This window comes from Hemicordylus capensis, chromosome 5, assembly GCF_027244095.1.
Source record: "Hemicordylus capensis ecotype Gifberg chromosome 5, rHemCap1.1.pri, whole genome shotgun sequence".
Lineage (NCBI taxonomy): Eukaryota > Metazoa > Chordata > Lepidosauria > Squamata > Cordylidae > Hemicordylus > Hemicordylus capensis.
The window spans coordinates 197,543,976-197,569,850 of NC_069661.1; the positions used below are offsets into that span (position 1 = coordinate 197,543,976).

The 25,875-nt window shown below is 41.2% G+C and overlaps 1 protein-coding gene across 3 annotated transcripts in view; it reads left to right on the top strand.

Annotated features, from left to right (window-relative positions):
• Positions 1-11,129: 11,129 nt before the first annotated feature.
• TMTC2 (transmembrane O-mannosyltransferase targeting cadherins 2) overlaps positions 11,130-25,875 on the top strand; it is a 272,678-nt gene continuing 257,932 nt past the window's right edge. For 2 of the 3 annotated variants that reach the window (XM_053257837.1, XM_053257838.1), the window contains exon 1: positions 11,130-11,815. In XM_053257837.1, coding sequence (XP_053113812.1) covers positions 11,733-11,815 — 83 coding nt within the window. In that variant the 5' untranslated portion in view covers positions 11,130-11,732. The remainder of the gene's footprint in view (positions 11,816-25,875) is intronic. The other variant, XM_053257841.1, reaches the window with a different exon arrangement.

Sequence of the window (25,875 nt, forward strand, 5' to 3'; positions counted from 1 at the left end):
AATCTCTCTCAGCCCTATCTTGGAGAAGCCAGGGAGGGAACTTGAAACCTTCTGCTCTTCCCAGAGCAGCTTCATCCCCTGAGGGGAATATCATGCAGTGCTCACACATCAAGTCTCCCATTCAGATGCAACCAGGGCAGACCCTGCTTAGCTATGGGGACAAGTCATGCTTGCTACCACAAGACCAGCTCTCCTCCTGTAACCAGCTTCTGTTCTGCTACTGCTCTGTACACAGGCATGTGGATAAAGGTGATCTAGGGGTAAAAGGGCGTGTGTGCCTGCTTGTAGCCCAAACATTCACAAAGTTTTTCGAAAGTCCAAGTATACTATGTCAACTAGATTCTAGTTGACATAGTATACTTGGACTTTCGAAAAACTTTGTGAATGTTTGGGCTACAAGCAGGCACACACGCCCTTTTACCCCACTATAAGTCCGGATAAACAGATCTGGGCTACCCGGTCACAGAGCATCGGGATCAGGACTGATCCTGGTACTTCTCATGGCCAGCGCTACCAGGAAGGGCTGCCCTAGCCTGCACAGAGCCAGTCATGAGAATGACCTCAATATGTTTGAATAACAGAGTAAAATCCACTGAAACCAGTTAAAACTAGCAATCAGTTAAAAAAAAAAGTCAGCTAAAAGCAAGGCAAGATATAAAAATGTCTTTGAGGCTTGCTTAAAAGTAGTCAGTATAGAGACCTGATGACTACGATGAGAACAAATTCCACAGCGGTGGCACCACCAATGAAAAGGGTTTTCCTGGTACCCATTAAAGGTGAGCCAGAGGGTAAGGCCTGAAATGCAGATCATAATGTCTATGTATGTTCATATGGGCATAGCTGATCCTTGAGATAGCTTGGTCCTAAGCTGTGTAGCACAAAGCTGGGCACCAAGAGTGCATGGCAGTGGGGGGATTCCCCCAGTGCACTACACTCCTGGTGGAGTGCATTTTGGGATGCTAGAGGAGGACTTCCTCCTCTGGCTCCCAGCTTTGCTGTTTGTGTGCTGAGCGTGTAGTAGAGCCTATTGGGGAGGGTGGATCATGTGTAGGGAGGCAGGTAGGAGCTTGACTCCCCACCAAACCTCCCTAGCATGGTTGCTATTACGTGTGGGTTTTTTGTGAAAAACAAAAACATTCACAAAGCTTTTTGGAAGTCCAAGTATACTATGTCAGCTAGATCACCTTTATCCACATGCCTGTTGACACTCTCAAATAATTCCAAAAGGTTAGTGAGGCAAGACTTACCCTTGCAGAAGTCAAGCTGGTTCTCCTTCAACAAGGCCTTTGTGGGGTTTTTGTTGTTGTTGTTTTGGTAATGCATGTTTTAATTGTTAATTGTATTTATTTTCTCATGTTCACTGCTTGTGAAATTCTTTTTTAAAAGCAGGTATATAAATAAATGCAAATATATGAAGCAGCCTTAAACTGAGTTCAGCCACTGGTTCATCCAGTCAAGTGTTGTCTACTCTGTTAGCCAGTGGCTTTCCAGTGTTTCAGGTAGGGGTCTTTCCTACTCCTGCTACCTGAGATCTGTTGGGATTTGCTAGATAGGCTAGGCATTGTTTCTGCTCTTGTCTAGGTGCATTTTTGTCTGTATGCTCTTTTTCTGTCTATGCTCAGGCTTGGGGGTGGAGTCTAAATTTCTTACTTGCTGATTTAAATTCAAACTGAGAGGTTCTCCTTCTCTCTGCATAAAAGACTGTTAGTCTGTTTGTTTGTTTGTTTATTTATTTATTTTATTTACTTATCACAGTTGTATACCGCCCCAAACTCACGTCTCTGGGCAGTTCACAATGATACAAAACAGTTAAAAACACATATAAAGACAGATGAAAACAAATAAAAACTAACAATTTAAAAATCAATCACAGAATTAAAACCTATAAATTATCAAGAAGCTGAAAAACCTTGAGTAAGATGGGCTTTTAATTTTTTTAAAAAATTGTCAGAGAAAAATTGTTTTGTGTTTGTTTATTAATTATTACTAATTATTTATTTTTATTTTCTGTTGTCTGTTAGTGTGTTTATTGTCTGTTTTTGTTAATAATAAATATCAAACTCTTGTTTCTCAGTTAAAGTTGCTTCCTGTACAATTACTTATACGCTAGCCTGGATGGACGTGTTGCCCTCTGTGGTATTTAGGAGGGTTCCTTTTTTGGAGAGATTGTGTCCTTGTGAGAATGGCAATGTTGAAACCGTCAGTCATGTGCTCCTGTATTGCTCATTTTATTGTGATCTGCATCTTAGACTTATTGCCCCTCTTGTTTTTAGATATCCAAATAATTCTGATGAGTTTTATATAAACTTATGTACAGCTGCGATCAAGACCCGCATACAGTATGCCAGAGATGGTTAATACAGGCTCTTAATTCATTTTGTTTTTATTTTGTTACCTTATTCTTATAGTGGATAAGTAATTTCTCTGCAATAAGATCTTGGCGACTATAACTAGTACCTGAGATTTTGTAATCTGGAGAGATACCAAAAGTTGCATCTGGGACCATATGCATGCAAAACCCTTCTGAGTGATAGCCCTTCCCACATGGTTTTCCTTTCAGGTAGCAGACAGGAGAACAGAAAAATTATTGCATCCAGAAGCATCCTGACTAGCCCAGCGTTCTTTTTCTTATTAGGTCATTCAGTTCTGCAGCAATACTCTAGCTCCACTGACAGATCAAAATTAGGAACTAGTCTTTCTTAGAAATAAGGCTTTACATTACTTGCTCTACAGAGATTCTTTCTGAAATTCTCTTTCGTTGTGAGCATTTTGTTGTTGTTCTGTTGAAAGACCACTTTATATAATCCATTTTTGTCACTGGAGTTCAGGGAAACAAGAAAGTTAAACAGCACAGCATAGATTTTATTATTGTGAAATGCCATGCCTTGGATACAATGGTTTCCTATTACAGAGTAAATCATGCAGGAATGAAGAAATGCTGTGATGGTGATCCCACTTGAGAAGGAATGAATTTTTTACATATATGACATTGTGGCTGGAAGCCAGCTGCTAAACCTCGGAAGATGTCCACAAATGATTGCTTTTGAGCAACCTTGCTCCTGTGAATCCCTTTGTGATTTAAAGAGAGGCTGCAGGAATGAAACATGGAAACCCCTTCCCCCGCTCCCGCTCCGGTATCACTGATATTTTTCTCTAAATAAATGGGCAGCTTGTAGATCTATAACTCATCATTGGGAGCAGTTACCAAGGCATGGTAGAGCACATGCTTTCCATACACAAGTCCCAGAAGCAGTCCCTGCCATCACTTGAATTGTTTGATGAAATTTTAGAAGAGGGAAAATGTGAAAGTATTGCTTAAAAACCTAAATGCTTCCATAAATATTAGATGTAATTTGAACCATAAAAACGAATGACCTACAAGAAATACATTTTCAGATGTTGGGCAACATTCAGATTAGGCACACATCTGGACTAGTTAATCGTGACTAAGCACTGAAATCAATTAAACAAGTGACTCATATGCATTACAAAGTGATTTAGTAGTGACTAACTTAATCTGGATGTTTGTCTGCTCTTTTCTTCACCTGTGAGTTGAACAAACTAGCAAAGACTTACTTTTCAGCGGAATATGTCAGCTGCACTTGTTTAATGAAATGCAGTTTGGTGGCTGTGATGATTGACAAACACATTATTTGTCTCTCTGATGATTCCAGAACCACCTGATTCTATGTAATTAAAAATCAGGATATTGGTCATATTTAATTGTGTGAAAACATTACTTTGCATGTGTGTGTAAATACATAACATGGAGAATATATTGATTTTCACAACTTTATAAAGTGCGTTGTAAAGTTATAGTATATTGTGCACTGACATTATTATTACAGAATATAATATATTCGTATTGCCATTTAGGATTTAAATGCTAACCATGTTACAGCTTTTCAAAGAATTGATTTCTTCTTCTTTGGACACTCTTATGGAGCTGGCACAAAGACTTTCTAGAAAAGCATAACCCAGTATATGATATATGATCTGCAGGCTCTAAGGGAGGATGGGTAGGCAGACCAATAGACTGGCACAGCACAGAAGAGCCTGGTGACGTCATCTAGCAACAAGTTGCTCAGGCTTGGGGACAGTCCTTTCACATGGTAAAGTGAGGTGGTTGCCTTAGGAAGCGGATTATTGGGTTGCAGTGTTCCCTCTAAGGCATGCGCATGTCCGTGCACTCACAAGTTAATGTTAGATTCCAAGGTTGAATCAGGAAGGCCCCATTCTGAATGCACATGCACACACACTGCCTTGATACTGCTGCCCAGAAAAAAAACTCATTCCACAACAGATGAAAAAAAATGAGAGGGAACACTGTTGGGATGCCACCGCCATTGGAGCAGACTTTGAGACTAACCTGAGCCTTGCAAGCTTTGCAATACACACCTTTCCTTACACCGCTTGCAAATTGTAATTTTATGCTTCTTCATGATCTTGCAAGAAGCATGAAGAAAGAACACATGGCTGTTGGTAACCTTCCTTCCTCCACCCAATTCCACATTGAAAACTTGCAGGGTTTGGTTCTGAAGCATTGGTTTGCCCCATCAGGGAGCAAGGCAGCATTTCACACCTCATCTCAGGTACTGCAATATCTTGAACTACACCTGCCCAGTCTAAGGGAAGGAGACAAATCTGGGAGCTTAATATCAGCCAAGTTAATGCCTCATTCACAGGGCTTTTTAGTACCACAAGCCCAGCAGTGCCTGATTGTCTAATCAATAGAGGGGTTCATACTATGTTCATCATCCTAAGTATCAAAAAGGCACCACAGTCCATAACCAGGTTACTAAATGGGGCAGTCTAAAAGATGTATTTTTTTCTACTTGTTGTGACACAAAGTTGTGTCACAAAGCTGTGTGAAGTGAAATTTCTCACCTATATTTTATATGGTGAATTGATATTTTGCATTTGTGCTGTATCTGTTTGTGCACTGCAAATCAGATTTCCCCAACATTGCATGCAGATGTGCCTTTAAAACAGCAAATTAGACACAATTGCAGCACCTTGAATAGCTTTTAGCCTGTGCGGTTCATTTCATCTCTGCAATTACTGTTATTAGTATGTGTTGTTACAGCCCTCCTCTTCTCTTCCTCTGATAGTATGTGACAATGTGCATTTCACAAAATGAAAGTTATTTTGAAAATGACGACTTGGTGATATATGTGAACTCCTAAATTACCTCTCTTCATACATTGTAATTATCACTCATGTCAAACACTCAGCCTACTGAGTAACTTGACATCTTTTGATGATCTGCTAAAATATATCATAATCTAATTCATAGCATTCCATTAATCTATTTTAACCAACAAACAACGAAAATTTTCCAAGCTTGCGATTTCCCAGGCTTTCACTCTCTTGCACATGCTGTTCTTTCTGTCACACAGAATGATTTCCTCTGTTGGTCATAGAGGAAGTCTGTAGAACAGCAGGTGAAATAGGGCTATTTTACCGGCTGTTCCACAGCTTAAAAAAAAATAAAAAATCAGTAATTCAGCTGATGTGTAGAATCTTGTTTTACAGTTTCATACACTGCCGTTTCTCAGAAGCTATTTGCTGCAGCAAAATCACTGCCTTACTGGAGTTAATGACGAAGCTCATGGCAGAATCAAAACTTTATCATTGTACAGCAGAGAACCATAGATAGGTGGATAGAATGCTCATAGCTTTACCACTGGGTTAAATCAGCCCAGTTTTTTTCCTCCACAAAGTCATTTTCTTTTTGAAAGTCAACCTCAGAACTAGATGATGTGAAACCTTAGTTCTACACATTACAGTGAGTTAGCAAATGAATAATAGATTCTTCTCTTTGGAAGAGATGGTAATTCTCAATAAACAATATATGGTCCATGAGCCAAATCTAGCCCAGGGATGACACCCAGTTGACTGTTCACTTCGTCCAAATGGATCAGAAGAATTCTTTGCCTAGGAAACCTGCTCATAGCTGGCTTCTGAAGAAGTCCTCCAGACATTCTGTAATACATTGGGTTCAACACATATGTTTCATGTACTCTCATCACTCCATTCAGGGAATAGTATATTTAGGATTGGCCTGGGGCTTTCAGATGCAGCAAATAATGGATGCATATGAAGTTGCAAGAAAAGGATATGGGAAGGACTTGATCCTTTACCTCTGCTTATGGGCAGAGATCAGCCCTCCAGACAATATAGCTACTGAGCAGCTTTGTTGTTTGTATCTTGGTAGCTGAAATCAAGGGATTTTAGATCTCTGTTATTTTTCTATGGTTGTAATATGGGAGAAGGGAAGAGAAGACTGAAAAGGGGAAGAAAGAAGGAAATGACACCTATTTAACACCACTTTGTGATGAACAATACACAGTGATTTCCAGAAGGACTCAGGATATAGTGCCTTGCACTATAGGGTTGCCTGCTTCTGAGTTCAAAGATACTTGCCCCTGGGTAATAAGTGGAGCCATAGGAATAGGGTGTATGTGCATGTGCGCACACATAAAAATTTGGTTATGTGTACCATGTGTACTGGCTTTTCCAACTCTAGTACTGGTTACCTGCCAGAATATGTTTTTACTGGTCCTACCAGTAAAATAATGGCTGGTTGGCTACCCTCCTACATTTCAAGACAACTTAAAGTGTAGTCACATCACATTTCCTTTCAAAACTCTGGAAGACAATATAGCCTGGTCAGTTTTTCGTCACCTTAAAACCCTGGCTGAAGAACATTTCCACATGATCTAGAAAACTCTTCTGCATGGAGATTTACACCTTGAGACACAGAACAAAAGCTCCCTTGCTGTTGGTAGAGAGCCTGGCAAGCTTGGAAGGGTATTTTCCCTTACAACCCAAGTAACATGCCAGCCTATCAGGAAGCTGGCCTGGCATGTTACTTAGATTGTGAAGGGGGAAACCACTGCCAAAGTCTCTCCTGTCAGGAAGCTGGCAGTCAGAGATGAAAATAAGATCCTCAGACAATACCTCATAATGGTTTAAACTAAGTTTCTCCAGCAAAGAAATTGGTAATTACAGTGTCTTGTACTCTGGTTAACCCATGCTTGCATTGGCACACGAGAAACTGCACTGTTCAGAATGGGAGGGCAGAATGGATTCCATCTGTGTGGATTTGGTGCAGTTTGGTGGCTAAAAACACAACTATTTCTTTTCTACTAAAAAGTTGTATTATTCTAGGACAGGGCAGCACAACTCCATCCCTCCAGCTGTTGGACTATTTTTCCCGCCATCCCCAGCTAAATGGCCAATAGACTGGGATGTTGGGATCTGTAGTCCAACAATAGTAGGAGGTCAGAAGTTACACAGCCCTGCTCAAGGGAAACTGGAAGATGTGTGCTGCTGTTCCTCCTGTTCCCTGTGCAAATTGCTATTACAGGGACTTCTGAATGTCTTATTCTATTGCTATGCATCCACACAAGGTCAGACAGCACTGGAACAGTAAAATGCTTTGGCCTATGCTAGAAAGGAATATGAACACAATTCTAATTGTATTGACATAGAAATGTTCCATTGACTTTACTGGAACTCCCCCCACCCCAGAAGTGTGCTTTGGAAGCATTGGCCAGCAACTGGTTTTATGGGAGGCCCCCATCGAAGATGGGATTGGAAATGGTGTGCCATACTTGCTCATTGCTATAAAGTGAACTGCTGACAGATCCTGCTGTCACTTCCTCACTCTTCTTTATTTCATTGGGATTTGCTGTTGGGGGTCCAACTTGTAGCAGGCATGGAGAGTCTACTTTAAAGCTAATGTCTAAAGAAAATGATAAAAATAATGTATTGTGCCTGTCCTTAGGATTATCAAATCAAGAAAACATATTCTCAGGGTAATGAATTCCCCTGCCCAGGTGGAAATGGTGGTCTCAAGCAGACATAAGTAGTAGTCTAGGGACTGCTGAAGAAGCCAGTGGTGAGAGCCTGATTTCAGATTCAGAGCAAACCTGTTCCCACCCGCATTAGTAGGAAATATAGATTGAAGGTTGGTCAGGGTGGCCTCCAGATTCAGGCTCTTATAACTGATCTCCCATACCCCTATGTCTGAATATGGGCCAGTACCAGCACTGCTACTGAGAAAGGAGTGGACTAGTAGAAGCACAGAAAGTGTTGGCATATATACCCTTGCACCTGCATAGAAGTCTTTGGGACCTCTTCCCTCAAATGCGACCAGCCTGTACATATGGGTATTTGCATACATGCATAATAAACTCTTTTACAAATTACAAACTTAAAATAAGTTATCTTTAGTTAGAAGAAAGCTGTGAAATCTGGGCAGGTACCACCCCCCCCCCCCCGCCGGCAGTTGGTGTTCCGGCCAGTGAAAACAACCAGATGGAGAGCAGAGAGCCTGAAAGCCAAACATGAAATGGTATTCAACTAACATATGTATTGTTTCTGATGAAAACACAAGTTTTTATAGCTTTTTATATAGCCACTCAAATCTGGGAGAGAGATATTTATATATACCCATATGAGATGTCTGGTAGAGGATAAATTAAGTTAACAAGGGGAAAACTAACAATAACAGAAATGCAAAAATCACATCTTGATATGTGGGAAGCAAAACATGGACATAACATAATATTGGAGCACGAAGCACAAATAACAAGCATAAAACATTAACACTCATTTCAGCACTAAAACAGGAATTTAGAACTCAGTCAAATAAGAGAGAGTTCCTTTTTTTGTGAAAGGACTCATCCATAACTCTTATCCAAATCATGAGAAAGCTAGTTATATTTGTTAATGAATTCATATTCTGCAGGCCCTGGCTTCAACTGCAATTTGAATATATATTTGTTAAATATAACAAAGCTAATTTCTGTATGTGCCTACTTTTAATGGCTTTGGCATTCTTTTCAATAGAGATTGTACATTCTGTTCGATCCACTGTCATTCTTTGTCAATAGAGTCATTTGTTGTTGCCATTCTTTTTAATGCCATTTTTCTGTACATTCTGTTTGACCCATTAAACAATTGAAGGTCATTGGTGGCAGGAAATAGTGTAGCACATTTTCACCAGGTAGGGCAGTATAGGCCAATATGAAAGCTTACTCCCTAAAGGGAAGCTCTGAGGAGGAAGGGGAAAAAAGGGAACCTCTACTATGTAGTGGCAAAATCTTATTTGTGGGTGGACCTAACAAGATGCTTTCTTCTGTTGCTATAGGTAAGAAATAATTATCATGCTTTCAAACAGGATTTAAGCACCTGACATGATGTGAGATGTGTTTAATTAGTGAGTTTCATATTCCAGAGGGATAACAGTTTAATCTGTTGCAGCAAAAACAATTAAGGGACTTGGATCATCTTAAAGACTAAGATATTGTAGCATAAACTTTTGTGGGTAAGAGCCTACTTCATCAGATGTATGGTTACTAAGTGAATAGATATATATACTCACTGCAGAGCTGAAGAGAGAGAAAAGAAGAACAAACACAAAGGGAGGCCAAAAGAATAAGCAATTCAAGATAAAGTGGTAGAAACACCCTATTTCTATGTAAGGTGTACATTAATGCAAGATCAGATCAAAAAATAAAAAATCCATGCAAATACAAATGAAAAAATCCAGTCCCACTCCCAACTCTCTGCATCAATAAAGTTGTGAATCTTCAGTTAAGCAACATTCAACCAACCTAGTACAAAGATTACCCGAGAAGTGGTGACCTGGATCATTTAGACAGACATAAAATTGCTCCAGCTTCAATATTTGCCACTGCAATTTGATATATGTAGCTGTACATTATTTTCCGTTACAGTTTTATATTTTCTTGTCCATTGCCTTAAACATTCTGGTGATTAGCCCACATCTTAAAATAAATAAATAATGAAATATATTCACAGTTGATTTCTGGCAGAAAGAAGAGCTGCTCTTTATAGCTGTGCATATCAAAGAGAAAAGTCTTAAGACCTAGAGCTACAGATACGCTGAGCGGAATTAACATCCTCTGTTGAAGACCAGATATATTTAACACAGAGTAACTGCTCCCTAGAAATCAGTGCAATCCACTGAGACTTGAAAAAGGCCCCTTCAGTGCTTTAATATTTCACGCATAATGCATCACACCCCCAGTTCTAAAATTACCAGGATTGGTGATGACACATTGAAGCCATTGGAACTAACTGAAAGCAGCAGGGGGAGATTGGTGACATCCAAAGGCAGACTTCACAAGAGCACTTTAAGCACTGCCAGGAAAAGGCCTTAATGTGCCTATGCCTGGTGAGTCTGGAGAGGATTGTGTTAAATAATAATGGTGGTGGGGGAAAGAGACTTGTTAAAAGCTTCTGGATTTCTTGCACGCACGCAGCTGGGCATGTCTTCTGTTGCAGGGTGGCAAAAGCCTCGTGCTGTGAAGGAGCACTTTTATTGCAGATGGCTGGCTGATGTAAAATGGAAGAAAGGCTCCAGAACTCTTCCTCAACTGTGCCTTGTTTTGAGAGATCAGCTCCTTTTAATATTAGCAGCACCCCACTGGAACCTGATGCTGAGAATGAAATCTCATGGGATCTCTACAGATTCTTTTCACACCCTCTACAAAACTCCCATTCATTTGCTTATAAATATCTCATGCTGTAACGCACTGGGATTCTTAGCCATGTTAGCTTTCCTACACACTCACACAGAGGGGGAAAAAAAATCTTTTCAGGGAGTTCTTTCCTGAAGCCTCTGTTAAAAGTTTTAAACAAACAAGGCAGGCTTATTCCTCGAGCAGCCTGCTCTGTGGCATTTCAAGGCAATCGTTTACAGGTATGGGGTGCTCCAGAAATAAACAGCAAGCAGGCAGTACAAGGCCAGGCCATATTTCACACCCCCCCTCCGCCTCAACAGCCTTCGTGGTGATGAGTTTCCACCTGACTGGCTCTTGAGCTCAGGGGGGCGGCGAAGCAGACGGGGTGGCAAGCCTGTGCCAGCCGCAGACGCTGCCAGCCAGTCTTTCTCCCAGCACTTGACCCTCTTCCCCTCTCCCCCCTTCACCCGCCCAGCCCTGGGCTCTTTTCCAGCAAGAACCTATTTCTTTCAGTGGGTTCCAGCGTGAAACTGAAAGGGAAAGGCGGGGGGGAAAGAAGAAGAGGAAGGAAAAAAGCGGGCGGAACGGAGAGGGAAGGAGGACTGGAGATACAGAAGGGGAGGGGAGAGAGGCGGGAAGGCTGGGCGGGCCAAAGTGGGGAGGATGGCACGCAAGCGCGATGGGAGCTTGGAGAGCCCCACGCGGGCGCTCTCAGAGCCGCGGCAGTGGCTCTTGCAGTTCAGCTGCGAAGGGGCCTCCGGGCAGCGAGGTTGTGGAGACGGAGTGAGCCGACCGCTGTTGGGAGCGGGAAGCAGCTGGGCTCGCTCCGGCCGAGCGGCTCTCCGAGGCAGAGCGGCAGCTGCTCTCCGGTGCCACCCCGGCCAGCCATGGGGTAAAGCGAGCGAGCGAGTGAGCGGAGTGGAGCGCGGACTGAACAATAAAAAGCTGCTGCCGGCTCCTCCCGCTGCCGAGTCTGACGGACGGACTGGCTGACTAGCTAGGTGGGGGGGACGGAGCGAAGAGACTGGGGGGCTCTCAGGCGCGCAGCCAGCCAGCCAGCCAGCGAACAGCGGCCGGGGAGCGAAAGTGGAACGAGGCGGAACGGCGGGCAGAAGAAGCGAGCAGCGCACGGCGGCGGATGCTTTCCACGGCCGGGGGTTGTTGGTGGCGGCGGCGGCGGCAGAGAAAGAGGACGAGAGCGGCGGCGGCGGCGGCAGTAGTAGTAGCGGAGAGATGATCGCGGAGTTGGTGAGCAGCGCGCTGGGGCTCGTCCTGTACCTCAATACCCTCAGCGCGGATTTCTGCTACGATGACAGGTAGGCGGGTGGAGGAGTTGGGCTTGGCCAGCCGGCGGGCACGCGAGCGCTCAAGTCGAGCCGCGAGAACAGCGGCAGCAGCACAGTGCAATCGCCTTCTGCCTTAGGGAGCTGCCGGTGTCTGCGTGCGCGCGTGTCTTCGTGGCGTGTGTGTTTGTGTGGGACTGAAGTTGGAGAATTCGCAGGCGGCCTTCTCTCGTCCTCACGTGGCACCAGGGATGCCCCCGGTGCTTTCCTTGCCTGGATGCTCATCCTCTTACCTCTGCCCGCTCTGTAACCTAGTCCGCTCGTCTCCCTTTCACCTGTTAAGAGAGTGTTAATCTGATTATCTCCCCGCTTCCGATCGTCGTACTTGGTAGGAAGATCGGGAGAGGGGAATCCCGTTTTTCCTCTTGAGTTTATTTCCTGCTAGACTTAGAAGGTTGTTGCAAGTCCCGTAGAAGGACACACCGCCAGCAGTTCGCAGAGCCGCCCCTGCTGTCAAGTTAGTTTTGCACAAACTAGGGAGCGCAGCCACACCGGGAACAGGCGACACTTCTTGTAATAAAACCTCGTTTTTGTAATAAACCTCATTCTGAGATCTCCCTTTGCAGGTACTTGATTAGGATAACGGAAATCACTGCTCTAGGGATAAATTCCCTGAACACGTGTGTGTGTTCTGTAGTTTGGAAACATGGTTATATTTGCCTTCCCCGCCCCCTTTTAAGTTGCAGCCTTCTAGTGGCGCATAAAACGATGTTGCCTCTGGCTGGGAAGATCTCTCTTTCCTCACAAGAAATCACTTTCTTGGATGCGTCTCTTTTTTCTCTTGACACACTTGTTTCCGGACTCCGGAGCATTTTCTTTCAGGCACAAGACTTAGTCAAATGTATAAAGGGAATTGGAATGTTCTTAATCTCTAATAGGAAAGGTGCCTGGCTTTAAGCTTCATTAGAAATTAGGCTCTCAAACTTTAAATCTTGTTGATGCCTTAAGGCTCTTTGCAGGTACTGAGCAGTGAGGGAAAGGCACTCTGCACATGCTTATGTTTCAAATCCTTAACTTCCCAAGAGCAGTTCTGACATTTGAAAATTATACTCTGAAACAAAATCTTTGTGAGTGCTGATTGAAATTAAGCCCTGGAATGGAACCCCTTGCTTCAGTGCTACTCACAGGGGCAGTGCTTACTTGAAAATCACAGTGGCTGTGGTTGAATGTTTGTCTGTGTACATGGTCTTCTGAATGTGCTGAGCAGCTTTCCTGGAAGCATCTGCATTGTGCTCCTTGTTCTGTATGTTAAACATTCCTCTATGCTAATTAGCAAAGATGAAGCCCCTAGGTCTTGAATTTGTCTCTTGCATCAGATGACTTTGGGTAGCTAAGGAGAGCTAAGGTGTGTTGTTGAAGAAACTTCATTGATTTCTAGAAAATGTCACAGTTGTGCTGGTGTCTCTACCTTTCCTAAACGCACTAGTGTTTAGAAATTCTTGAAAAACTCTATTAGCAATTAGAGAAAATTCCAATTTGTGCCTTTTCCCAGTGACTTAATCTGATTACAATTAAAACAGATGCATAATTAAAATATATTAGGGAGAACCACATGCCTGGCTGAGCTTATGATCCATCCCGGGGTGTTTGCATGCTCCATTGACGTTAAACCATCCAAAAAGTGAGCATAGATTTACTTTGACAGCTTTTCATCAGCCCCTCTCTGTGTGGAAAGTGAATGGATCCCCTGGGTTAGGGTGAACTGCTTTTCAGAAGAGTGGCTTTGTATTGATGGGACGCTCCTTGAATTCACATATATGGAAGTAATTTGATACCACAGTGTCTAAGAAGTCCAAATTTAGTAGGCTGTGGCTCTTAGGAATGGTACATCAGCAGTTCTGCCTTCATACATCCATTAGGTTACACTGTTGTCAACAAACAGAATTCTGCTGTGAGTCTGAAGTTATTACTCACTCATGTTTGAGTATGTGGAGAGGGTGTGTGAGGACAGAGTGAAAGTGCAAACAGTAGAATTGTTGTTGAAAAAGGTGTCTTGAACTTTCAGGTAGATTCATAGGCAATGAAGGGATTTGCTGTTACTTTGATGAACCATTTATCTTGGGACACAATTTGTCTATGCTTGAGTCAGTCTTGAACTTTTCTGGTGCATTGCAGTGCACCTGCTATAGTTAGGTTACAATTAGAATAATGCCATAACTTGATTATTTACAGTATATTTCATAAACCCTGAATGCTAACTTCTGGTTCGTTGTTTTATTCTTAGCAGTAGCCAACAATTTAGTTGCAAGGGTTCCCCAGCTTTATATTGTGTGTCCTTTTTCATCTTCAAGTGTTTAAAAGAATTGTAACTACATTCTATAGTATACTAGCCATGTTTTTATGATTGTATAGAATTAATGATTGTATGCTGCTTTATTCACTTTTATGGAAAAGCCATAAAAACTTTAGGAATTCTAGTTTAGCTTTGTTAATGATATAAGATGCTTTCTGTATTAGAAGTGTACTGCATATCATAATAGTCTGCATATATTGATATGGTCTAACGCATATTGGAACAATCCTGTGCACCTGTGGTTTAATGATTGTGAATATCTTTTTTGCTGAACTATCTAGGGAAGACTCTAGGTTGCCTGAGGACAAAAACTGAGGATTTATGGCTCTTTGCCCTTTGAAATTGGCTAAAGTTGGATTGTAGTTCAAAATATTATTTAACATAATGGATGTAGAGATTAAGCTCTTTGTTGATCTGGGAATAATTGTGCCTTAATGCCATTAGCCTGCAGTTAAGGGCCACTAACAATTCTGTCTCTAAAAAGATGGAAAACATAATAACCATGAGGGTAGCTGCTTAGCATTAAGTTTGCATGTGTTAAATTGTATTTGAAAGTTAGAGCATTGTTTATGTCTCTAGCTTTTAATAAATTAAACACAAGCACTTTTTGAATTCAGAAATCTATTGGCATGTGTGAACTGAAATTATTGATTAATTTGTGCAGGAGGTCAGTTAATTATAGCATTTTCAATTACTACTAGAAGGAAGAAGAAGGAAGAAGAGATGAAAACTGCAAGCTAGTAGATGCTTTTTTAGTTCGTCACCACAAATCTATTTAAATAGTAAAACACTCCAAACTAAAACATTTTAACAATGATTGCAGAATTATGCTGACCATTGATTGGGAGCCTTCTTAAAATGTAATTCTGTGAAATGTGAACTGAGTAGGAGCTATGGGGGATGTTGTCTTCCTGGTAGAGTATGGTCTTCATTCTTCCAGCCTCAACTTAATCAAGATTGTGTATTTAAACTCTGAAGCTGATGATAATTTTGAGAGTAATGCTAAATACTTCAGGTTCTGCAACTATCAAATCTGACATTAATTGCTATTTTTTCTTCTTGATTTAGTGATCTGGATTACTATATAAAAAGTGCCGATAATTGCTTTCTGTATGTTAGTAGGTTGTTTAAGATTAAGTGGTGTCATAGAAACCTTTTTACAGCAAAATCAATTTCTTAATGACAAAAAGCAGTGGAAAACAAAGTGGAAGACTGACATAGAATAAAGTTACTTACAGTGTCAAAACACTACTTTGCTCTATTGTGTGGCCAAATCTCATTTTAAGTCAAATGAAGTAAATAGATTCTTGAGTTTAATAAGCACTTTGAAAAGATCTGACATACCCAGTGGTTGTGTAATAATGGTGTGGAAAGAATCCTTGAAGGCATGATTGGAGGGGAGAGGGATACTTGTTTGTATTCTTATGACTGGACTGGCTGTTGAAACTTGAAATTAAATACTACAAGTTCAACTATATACTAGAGAGGGAAAGGAGCCTCTCCCAGATCTTATTATAGTGTTTGGGGATGCATATGGGCTTTGTAGTTGGTGCAGAGCAAGTACTGCCCTGCCTCCCCACACCCATACTGCCTCTGAAGGTTCTTTTTTTAAAGTCTTGATGTTTCTGCATTCTTAGAAAGGATTAAAGGATTGACCAAAGGTGATATGATGGTATTGAATCCAGAAAGAAAATAAACACTATGTCTTTACAAAGCCTTAATGTCATGTGTGTGCGCATTGCAGTGGGGAGTGGAGAAAGCAGGGTCTGGAAGAATTTTTTGCAGCAACTGAACAAGGTGGATTTGTCCAAACTGTGCTGAACACTTACCTTGCCATTTTGCTGCAGAGTGTTACATACATTTCTTGTCAGATTAACTTCTTAATCTCTAGAGGGCACATGCAATTCTTCTTCTCTTGAATTAGAATTGTGTGTGCATCATGGCTACTAAAGATGACTGTCTACAGTTGCAGTTAGACTACCATGCTTGATGGTCTTTTATTGGAAAAGATTGTCTTTTCCTTTCTAGCTTGTGATAGGCTCGTGATTGTACTGGCTGGCTGGTCAGTATTTTGTGTTGTGTTGTATCAGTTATCAATGTGATTTGTAGTTAGCAGGACAATGTGCTGTTGGTATGTAGCTACTGTATGGTATGGAGGATTTAGTGTCCAAGCTACTGAAAGTCACACACAACTGCAGTAAACATGTAAAGGTGGCCACTTATCCATTGAAGTATTGTCTTCTGCTTCCAAATGCCTGACCAAAGGCACACTTCAGGAATAATGTTACTACCTTGGGGAATGCATTATCCTTACAAAACAGATAATTTTACATGGAAACTTTGTTCATTCATATATGAACATAAGGTTCTAGATTTTTTGACATAAGCTTAAAGCATTTATGCTGCTTTCATGAACTCTAAGTGGTGGTATATCCCTTTTTTAGGTTCTTTTGTAATGTTTCAAAGGGACCTCTCATGTGAAGAAGTGCTTGTAGTTAGCTTTCAACTGTCACATACAAAGTAAAAAGGCAACAGCATATGGTCTTAGCCTGATTTTAATTTCTGGTCTACATTAAATTTAGTCAGCTGATTAAGCAATTGAAGCTGAATTTTGATCAGTAGGACTGGGATTAAATGGTACATTTGTTTTGTTTGTTTGAAGCTGCTAACTGGGCATACCCCTGCTAACTGGGCAAAGAGGCACCTTTTTAACATGGTGATTCTCTTTATTTAGCAGGGGGAGAGTAACTGGCCCTATCCACCCCCAGCACAGTACCTCCAGTGACTGTTGCTGGTGTCTATCTTGTTTCTTTTTAGATTGTGAGCCCTTTGGGGACATGGATCTATCCCATTTATTTATTTGTTGTTTCTCTATGTAATTCACTTTGGAAACATTGGTTGAAAAGTGGTATATAAGTTGCTGCTGCTGCTGTTGCTGTTGCTGCATGTTTTGTCCCTATAATAGTGACTGTAAAATGTAAAACATAACATTTTCTTTTTACACAGATTTATAGTTTTTTATTTAAGTGTAAATTATCATACATCCTCCATCGAGTATCACCAGAAAGCAACTATATTGAGACTTAAGTGCAGGGCTTGACAAATTAAGGGACCATAGTGCCTTGATTCCAGACAGTCCTGTTTCTGTTCTAAGTATTTTACTTGGTAAGGAGATAAAAGTGAAGCCCATCTTCTCTTCCCATCCACAGTGTCTGTCACTAAATCTGATAATTTGTCAGGTACTCATTGTTTTGGCTCCTAAATTTTTGGGCTGGCTCCTAGATCCAAAGAAAATTGATCAAGCCCTGCTCTAGTGATATGAACATGTATTTAACTTTAATTAACTAATTGATCAATTAAGGTCAGGTCAACTACAGAAACATCAATAACCTGTGCTGCACTGATGACACCACTCTGATAATTGAGAATGTGAATGATCTGCAAGCTGTAGTAATGAAAGTTAAGGGGCACAGTGAAAAAATGGGACTGCGACTAAATGGAAAGAAGACTAAACTACTGACAACAGGTACACCAACCAGCCTCAGAACTGATAATGAAGACACTGGCACTTCTGCCTTTTAGGATCAGCCATCAATAGTAAAGGATCCAGCAATCAAGAAATATGCTGCAGACTAGCACTTGGTAGGGCTGCAGTGAAGGCCTTGTTAAGGATATTTAGATGCCGTGACGTGTCTGTACCTACAAAGACTAGAATTGTTCGGACAATGGTTTTTCCCATTACACTCTATGGATGCGAAAGCTGGACTTTGAAGAAGCAAGATAGAAGAAGTGTTGAAGCTATTGACCTTTGGTATTGGAGAAGACTTTTGAGGATATCATGGACAACCAGGAAAACAAACAAATGGATCATAGAACAAATAAATCCAGAATTTTCACTCGAGGCATGAATGACCAGGCTCAAACTATGATAGTTTGACACATCATGCGAAAACCCAGCTCCCTTGGGAAGTCCATAATGCTGGGAAAAGTTGAAGGAAAGAGAAAGAGGATGACCAGCAGCAAGGTGGATAAACTCAATTATGGCAGCAATGAATGCACCACCAAGAGACCTTAAAGGCCAAGTTGAAGACAGATCATCCTGGAGAGAATCTATCTATGCAGTTACTAAGAGTCGACACCAACTTGATGGCACTTAATCAATCAAGCAGAACTACAAAAAAGTTAGTGTGTAAACAGGCTTAATTTAAATTAACTTTAAGATGTTCATTTAAAACCTATAGTTTGTGTAGAAAAACGATGAATTAAGAAGCCTATTGTCATATCTTAATTGAAGTTTTATCTGATAATGTAAACCTCCCAAGTGTATCTGTATTCTAGTATGATTATAAAATGCACATAGAAACTTAGATTTATAAACTTTAAAATTGTGTTGTTTCATTGTTGTAGGCTTGGTTCTACAAACTTCAAACAATACATCTTACTGAAATGAGAAAATGTGCATTATCTGAAACTACTGTCCCAGTTAAAATTAGGCTATGTCTATATGCTATTGCTCAGCACCTCTTTTGGTTTGCCATGTGAGATGTAATCTGACAACTGACCCAGTACATGAACTGAAAGAATGACAATGAGTTTGTGATGGTAGATTGATTGCCATCTGTCACTTGATTTGTATATCATTTTTAATTTACATATGTGTTTTCCATAAAGGGAGGGGCCAAGATGGCGATGGAACCTCAGCCTGTTTTAGAGCGTCAAGTCTTAAATAACTAATTATTTTTTTCCTGAGAAGCTCTGTCTTTAAAAAGAATCTTCACTGCCTATGTGGGAAACTCTAGGCAGCTCCTTTGTGGTGATTATCCAGCTTTCGGAAGAACAGAAATTAGATAAGAGACTGTTATTCTCCAGAAATGCCAGTGCTCCTGCTCAGGGCTTGGCGAAATAGCACAACCAACACTTTACATTTTTTAAAAAGTTATTGTTAAATTTATACCCTGCCTTTCATTTAGAAAATCCCAAGGCGGCTCACAATAAAATTTAAAAACAAGATTATAAAAAAGACACATTAAAATATTGAGCTAAAAATATATAAAAACAAATCTGATTAAAAAATAAATAAATTAAAACACAAGCATAAAAACAGTACAAAATACAAGAAGCAGCAGTGTAGGCAATCATATAAACGCCTGGGTAAAAAGCCACAATTTGACATTCTTTCTAAAAACTGTGATTGAGACTGAGGAGCGGATACCCACCGGTAGAGCATTCCAGAGTCTGGGGGCAGCAACAGAGAAGGCCCGGTCCTGAGTGCACGACAACCTAGCCTCCCACATTGTCGGCACCCGGACCAGAGCCCACTCAGATGACCTCCTCAAGCAGGCAGCAACCCTTGGGAGCAGGTGGTTCCTCAGGTATCACAAGCCCAAACACTTCCAAGACAGTGAGAGCTATCTTATCCCTTTATATCACCTATTATGGGAAATAAACACAACCAGACTAATTCTGGTTCCCTAGGGTCCCCACAAGCAATAACATCTACCAAGCAGCTTAAAATAGATTAATGTTACCCTCTTAAGGAAGATGAGACATACTTTATTATAATAGATACAACTGTACAAGTAATAGATATGCGATATTGAGATAGATATAGGTATTGATAGATATTGAGATAGATAATCTGAGAGGCCTGTTTCATCGGTTGATGGCCCAATTTCACCTGGGGTAACATTAATGCCTAATGATCAGTAGCCTTTAATAGATAAATTGTTAGCACTGGAAGAGGCTCAGAAATTAGGGCAACAGTCCACTTATCCCAAAGACTTTGTGGCAAATCAAGGTTTGTTGACAGCAAACACGGTGATAGCAATCTTTGATTGAATACCTCCGTGAGTAGGAAAGCAGACCTATTAATGATGTCACTTTTTGAAAATTTTATTCAGAAGTACTTGGCAAAGACAAGCTCTGTAATAAGTGTGTAGACAAGCTCTTCAGTGCCTAGTTTCAGTGAGGCAGTGGCTCAGATAAGCAACAAGAACCAGCTGTGGCCTTGTATTTCGGCCAGCCTGCAGCTGGAGCTGGAACTGCTTCAATTACAAACTGTAACCGGACATTGCAGTTAAATCAGGTTATGCTTTATGTCTGTCTGAATAATATTAACAGGAACTATTGGAACCAAAGGTTATGCTTTATTTCTGTCTGAATAATATTAACAGGAACCATTGGCACTCTCACAGAGAAATAATTTGTTCCTTCAGCTAGCTCTTGAAATGTAGGTATCCATTTATTGATCTTGTTGTCACCAATTTGCTACCTAGTCCCCCAGAAGCTAAGAGGGTTTTGTTAACTTTTAATCAATCTACTATTCCACATATGCTGTTAAAGATGAAATCCTTCGTGCAATCACTCCAAATCGTTACCTGTGTGAGTATTCCATGACATGACTGTAAGGACACTCTTCCTTCAAGCCAGCTCAAATCCAATACCTCTGACTATAGATAAGCAGCCTGGTACAGACTCTGCCATTTCTAATCAGTCCTCAGCCTTGTCAGATGCTAGAGAAGAACAACATACTAATAAATCAGCTCTGGCCTACAGCCCAAAAAAAGGACTTGAATGGTTCAATGGAGGGACATCTGATTGATTCCTTTGGAATATTGCCAAGAAATGAACAGGATAAGATTATAGGCAGGCTAGAGGGCCTCAAGAATACACTGACCTGCCTATGCTCTTTAGCTGAACCACTCTCAGCATGTCTCTCTTCTAAAGAGAATTGCAGTCAAGTGTGTTATTGATGACCTACTATCGATAAAAGAACCAAGTGACTCTCCTGCTCTCTCTACTCAGAATCATGAGCTTATCTCACTTAACAGCTCCTCAGCCCACGAAATGGATTTGGTTCAACTTTCTGCATGAGAGAATATTAAACCTCCAGTAGCATGTGCCATAGAGCTTGAAAACCTAGTATGATGGAATTCCCCACTTCTCCCAACAGCTGAAGATAGACTGCCAATGTGTACTGATGTAGAAAGATGCACTTGCAATGGAAGACCCCAACTTGCTTGCAGCTTCAAACCCTACTAATTGACTGCCAAAAGACCCTGGATTCATAAAAGTGGTCTCCTGGAATATTGCTGGGTGGCAGAAAATGAGTTTGTGGATAATAATTTTGAACAATATCTGAAAAACTTTCATGCCATCTGTTTGCAGAAGACATGATGCCAGGATACATCTTTATTATACTTGCAGGGGTTTTTGCTCTACCAGCCATCAAACAGGGTCCCCATGGAAGAGCAAGTGGAGGGCTATTAATATTAATCTTGGTGGAGCTTGATGGAGATATTAACCAAAGGGATTGGTCTGATAGTGAGTATATACAGACAGTTCATATAGCTAGCAAGTATTGGGATCTATTCTTTGCATCCATGTATATCTCCCAGTGGCTAGGAATTCAAATTTGTGGCTCCAGGTTTGGTCCTCCTTACAAACTTGGTTGTAGAAAGTTGAGCAACTGCTGCCAGATACTGACATTCTACTGGTTGGGAATTTCAGTGCTAGGGTTGGCCAGAATATAGAGGATTTGTGGTACCTCACCGGGACCTCCTTAGATAAGATACAGAATAAGTATGATTCAGATCCAGACCTACTTTGCAGTACCTACTCAACCTCACCAGTGCACCAAGGAAACCATTTACCAGCATACTTTTTCAAACCATGCCCTCAGCATATCTTGAGGGTAGATTTCACAAATTTCCCATGGAACAGGAGGCACTTGCTCTCCTGAACTTGTTTTGGAGGGAGGCTCCAAAAGTGAGCCTGATCCCGGCAGTTCGTGCACGTTTGCAAAACTGGGCTGGGCTCATTGTTTTGCCAGTGTATCAAGTGATCCACTAACAGATCTATAGGAGTTACACAATCTTATTGATTGGTTTATATCATATTTGTTTTGAATTATCCCTTACTAGAAAGTGTTTAAAACTCTCAAGAGTGAATGATAGAAGTAGATAACTCTGCAGAGATATTGAGGCTCTACACACAATCCCTGTATAGAGCCTTACCGGGTTCTGCAGGGCCCCTGGTGGCGCAGTGGTAAAACTGCCGCCCTGTAACCAGAAGGTTACAAGTTCGATCCTGACCAGGGGCTCAAGGTTGACTCAGCCTTCCATCCTTCCGAGGTCGGTAAAATGAATACCCAGAACGTTGGGGGCAATATGCTAAATCATTGTAAACCGCTTAGAGAGCTCCGGCTATAAAGCGGTATATAAATGTAAGTGCTATTGCTATTGCTATTGCAGGGAGAGTGGGCTTAGCTTGCTCTCTCCTCAGATGACTCCCAGGCTAGACCTGGGTGGCTGGATCTGCCTCCCACATGCCTACTGGCTCCGTCACAGAGCTGGTAGGGGTGGCAGGGATCAGGGTCTGCCCAGCCCATGGAAGTCCCAGCATGTCCTATCTGAGTGTGTGGGGCATGCCGGGAAGACCCCCGTGCTGGGAGGCTTGTTGTAGTCTCCTGGCCAGGGGTCTACTCATGATTCGTCACAGTGCAGAGCCATACCGTGGTGACTCATCAGATAAACAGGGTTAGTGGAGTGTTTGCTCCACAAACCTCTTTTAAGGGCAGGGGAACTTTGTATGGTTTGCTGCCGGGAGCCATGTGGCTCCCGTTGCAGCACACAGCCACATGAAAGCGGGCTAGGGTGCCTTAGCTCACTTTCCTGTGGTCGTGAGAATCGCCTCACTATCTCACTTTATTTTGTTTTCCTGGTTATCCAGCTTTTCCTCCTTAAAAAGCCTACATTAAAATATAACAGTGAGAGATGTATTGCTTTCTCAAATAGTAGGTCTTTTTGCCCTAGGGTTTAGAAATAAAACAATGAGTTCTGTTATGGCTGCCTGTAAACCTTTAAGATAACTTCAACTGTTGTGATGCTTCATGTTGTAGATAATTTTATTGATACAGCTGTACACATTTGGATGCCATATACTTGGAAAACATAAAATATTACATTTAAAACTTATTTTTTCAGATGCACCAAATCATTGACCACAAATCTTTTTGATCTTTAAGTAAAAATTGAGTGGGTTGTAGAACAATTCCTGATTGTTGAGGTCTACTTGTTGGCCATTTGAGGGTTAGCAACCTTTGAACTCTTTGTGTCTCCCCATTCACATGACTGACCATGTGGATTCTTCTTGTTTCTTTTGAAAGGGGCTGAACAGATTGTGTGGGCAGGTTGTTATGTTGACAGAAAACCAAGCAGGGCTATTGGCTTTCAGCTCATTGCTAGCAGTTTGCTTCAACATTCACCTTTTGTACCCTAGTGATATTTTACAGGCAATTTCGCTTTGATTGGAGCTGATGGTGGTCTGAGGGTAGAGGGAGAAGAGAAATTAGAAATGTCATTTTTATAACCTGCTGAATATTTTACTCCCGTATCTTTAATGTGGTCTTCCCTGGAAAAGGGCTCTTCTAGTACTGCTTTTTTTTTTTTTTTTTTAATGAACCTTGAAAAAATGGATTTCAGAGTTGGGAGTCCTGTGTTAATACAGTTCAGTATTGCTTTGGTACCCCTTTTTACAAACATGCAGGTTTTTAAAATTACAAGTAACATGTTACTTTGCAGCAGGTGAATTATCCATGTTGGCAAACTTCCATATGTCAATATTTTTTCTTGTAAAACATTTGTCATAATAAAGACAAGTTTTCATGTAGTAAGATGGCTTGCAAATCAGTATTATGGTTTAGATTATGTGTATAAATAATAGCCATAATGATGATGATTACTTTCCTCACACTTTGTGGTTACTTACACTACTTTCCACACACTTTGAAGGTCAACGTTTTTTCATCTGATGACTAAGTGAGTTCCATGATGTGAAATACTTTTGCTAGAACTCCTTAAGATCTCTGAAATGATTTTTTGAATACTTAAAGCCATCCTGATTCCCAGGAGAAATAGACGTTATGCCAGTAGTCTCTCACACTCACCTGATCCTAGAAGCAAATACTGACAAGTAATTGAACCAGGATTTTCCACATAGGAATAAAAAGTCAACTGGCCTGGCCTGCAGGAATTCTTCTGCATTCATAGAGCTGTTGCTAAACAAAGGCAATGTTGAACTTTTGACTCTTTGGCTAGCTAGAATTTATGGCAGATCATGAAAGGGCTGTGCTTCTTCACATTTAGCATAGTTTTAGTTTTGTGGTCAAGACATGATTTTATTCCTTTAGTTTTTATTGAATTGCCAAGATATTGTTGTATTAACCCTTCAAGGGCAATGGTGTAGTCGCAAATTTGGAAGTGTGAGCGTTCGCCATGCCAGCCCCCATAGCCACACCCCCAATGCAAAAAACAAACAAACACCAAGCAAATGACCACTCTATATTATTTGTATTTTAAAATGCAGCTTCATTGATTTGTGTGCTTGTATGCAAGCTGTGAAAAAACCCTTTTTAAAAGAAACCTGCCCAAAGTATACTGGACTATAATAGCACCAATCATTAATATTTTGAGGGAATGAGATGGTGATAAAAACACAGAATTGTACAATTGGGTGGTCACCCACAATTTAAGTTTTAGTTGACTTACTTTAGGACCTCTGACATTGGATTAATTTCAACATCCTGGCTAGCAGGATGAAGGCAGCCTGGCAGTCAGACTCAGTTGACAGGAACAGCATTTCAAGTAACTTCAAATTAGGGAGTGGTTTAATTTCCAGTGGGTGCCAGGTGAGATCCAAGTATGAACATAAGAAGCGGCCTTTTAATGAGTAAGACGATTGGTCAGTCCAGCTCAGTACTATTGTGTACACCAGGTCCAGGGCTGCACAGCCTTGCCCCCCACCCCAGCTCTTTTTGGACTACACTATTTATTTATTTATTATTAAAACTTTTATACTGCCCTTCCAAAAGGCTCAGGGCGGTTTACATTAAAACACCATTAAAATCAGTTAATAATTAAAACAAAAATAATAAAGCATAAAAACAATAACTTACAATTAAAAACACAGTAAAACAACAATTAAATAATCAGAAGAATTTAAAAACAAGTTTTAAAAAGCTGAGAAAGCCTGGCTGAAGAGATGTGTTTTCAGGTGTTTTTTGAAAATTGCCAGAGATGGGGAGGATTGTATCTCATCAGGGAGCGCATTCCACAATCGCGGGGCAGCAGCCGAGAAGGCCCATCTCTGTGTAGCCACCAGATGAGTTGGTGGCAACTGGAGACGGACCTCCTCAAGTGACCTCAATGGGCAGTGGGGCTCATAGCGAAGAAGACGCTCTCTTAAATACCCAGGGCCTAAGCCGTTTAGGGCTTTATAAGTTATAACTAGCACTTTGTATTTTGCCCGGAAAACTATTGGCAGCCAGTGTAACTCCATCAACAAAGGAGTAATGTGGTCTCCCCGAGATGACCCAGAGACCAACCTGGCTGCCATGTTCTGAACCAACTGAAGTTTCCAGACTACGTACAAAGGCAGCCCCACGTAGAGCGCATTACAGAAGTCCAGTCTGGAGGTTACCAACAAATGTACCACTGTTTTGAGGTCATTGATCTCAAGAAACGGGCGCAGCTGGCGTATCAGCCGTAGCTGATAAAAATCACCCCTGGCCACCACCTCAACCTGAGAAATCAAGGAGAGGTATGAATCCAGAAGTACTCCCAGACTGCGAACCTGTTCGTTTTGGGGAAGTGTGACCCCGTCTAGAACAGGCAGATCAAAATCGTCTCTAGAGTTCCGACCCCACACAATAAGTACCTCTGTCTTATCTGGATTCAGCTTC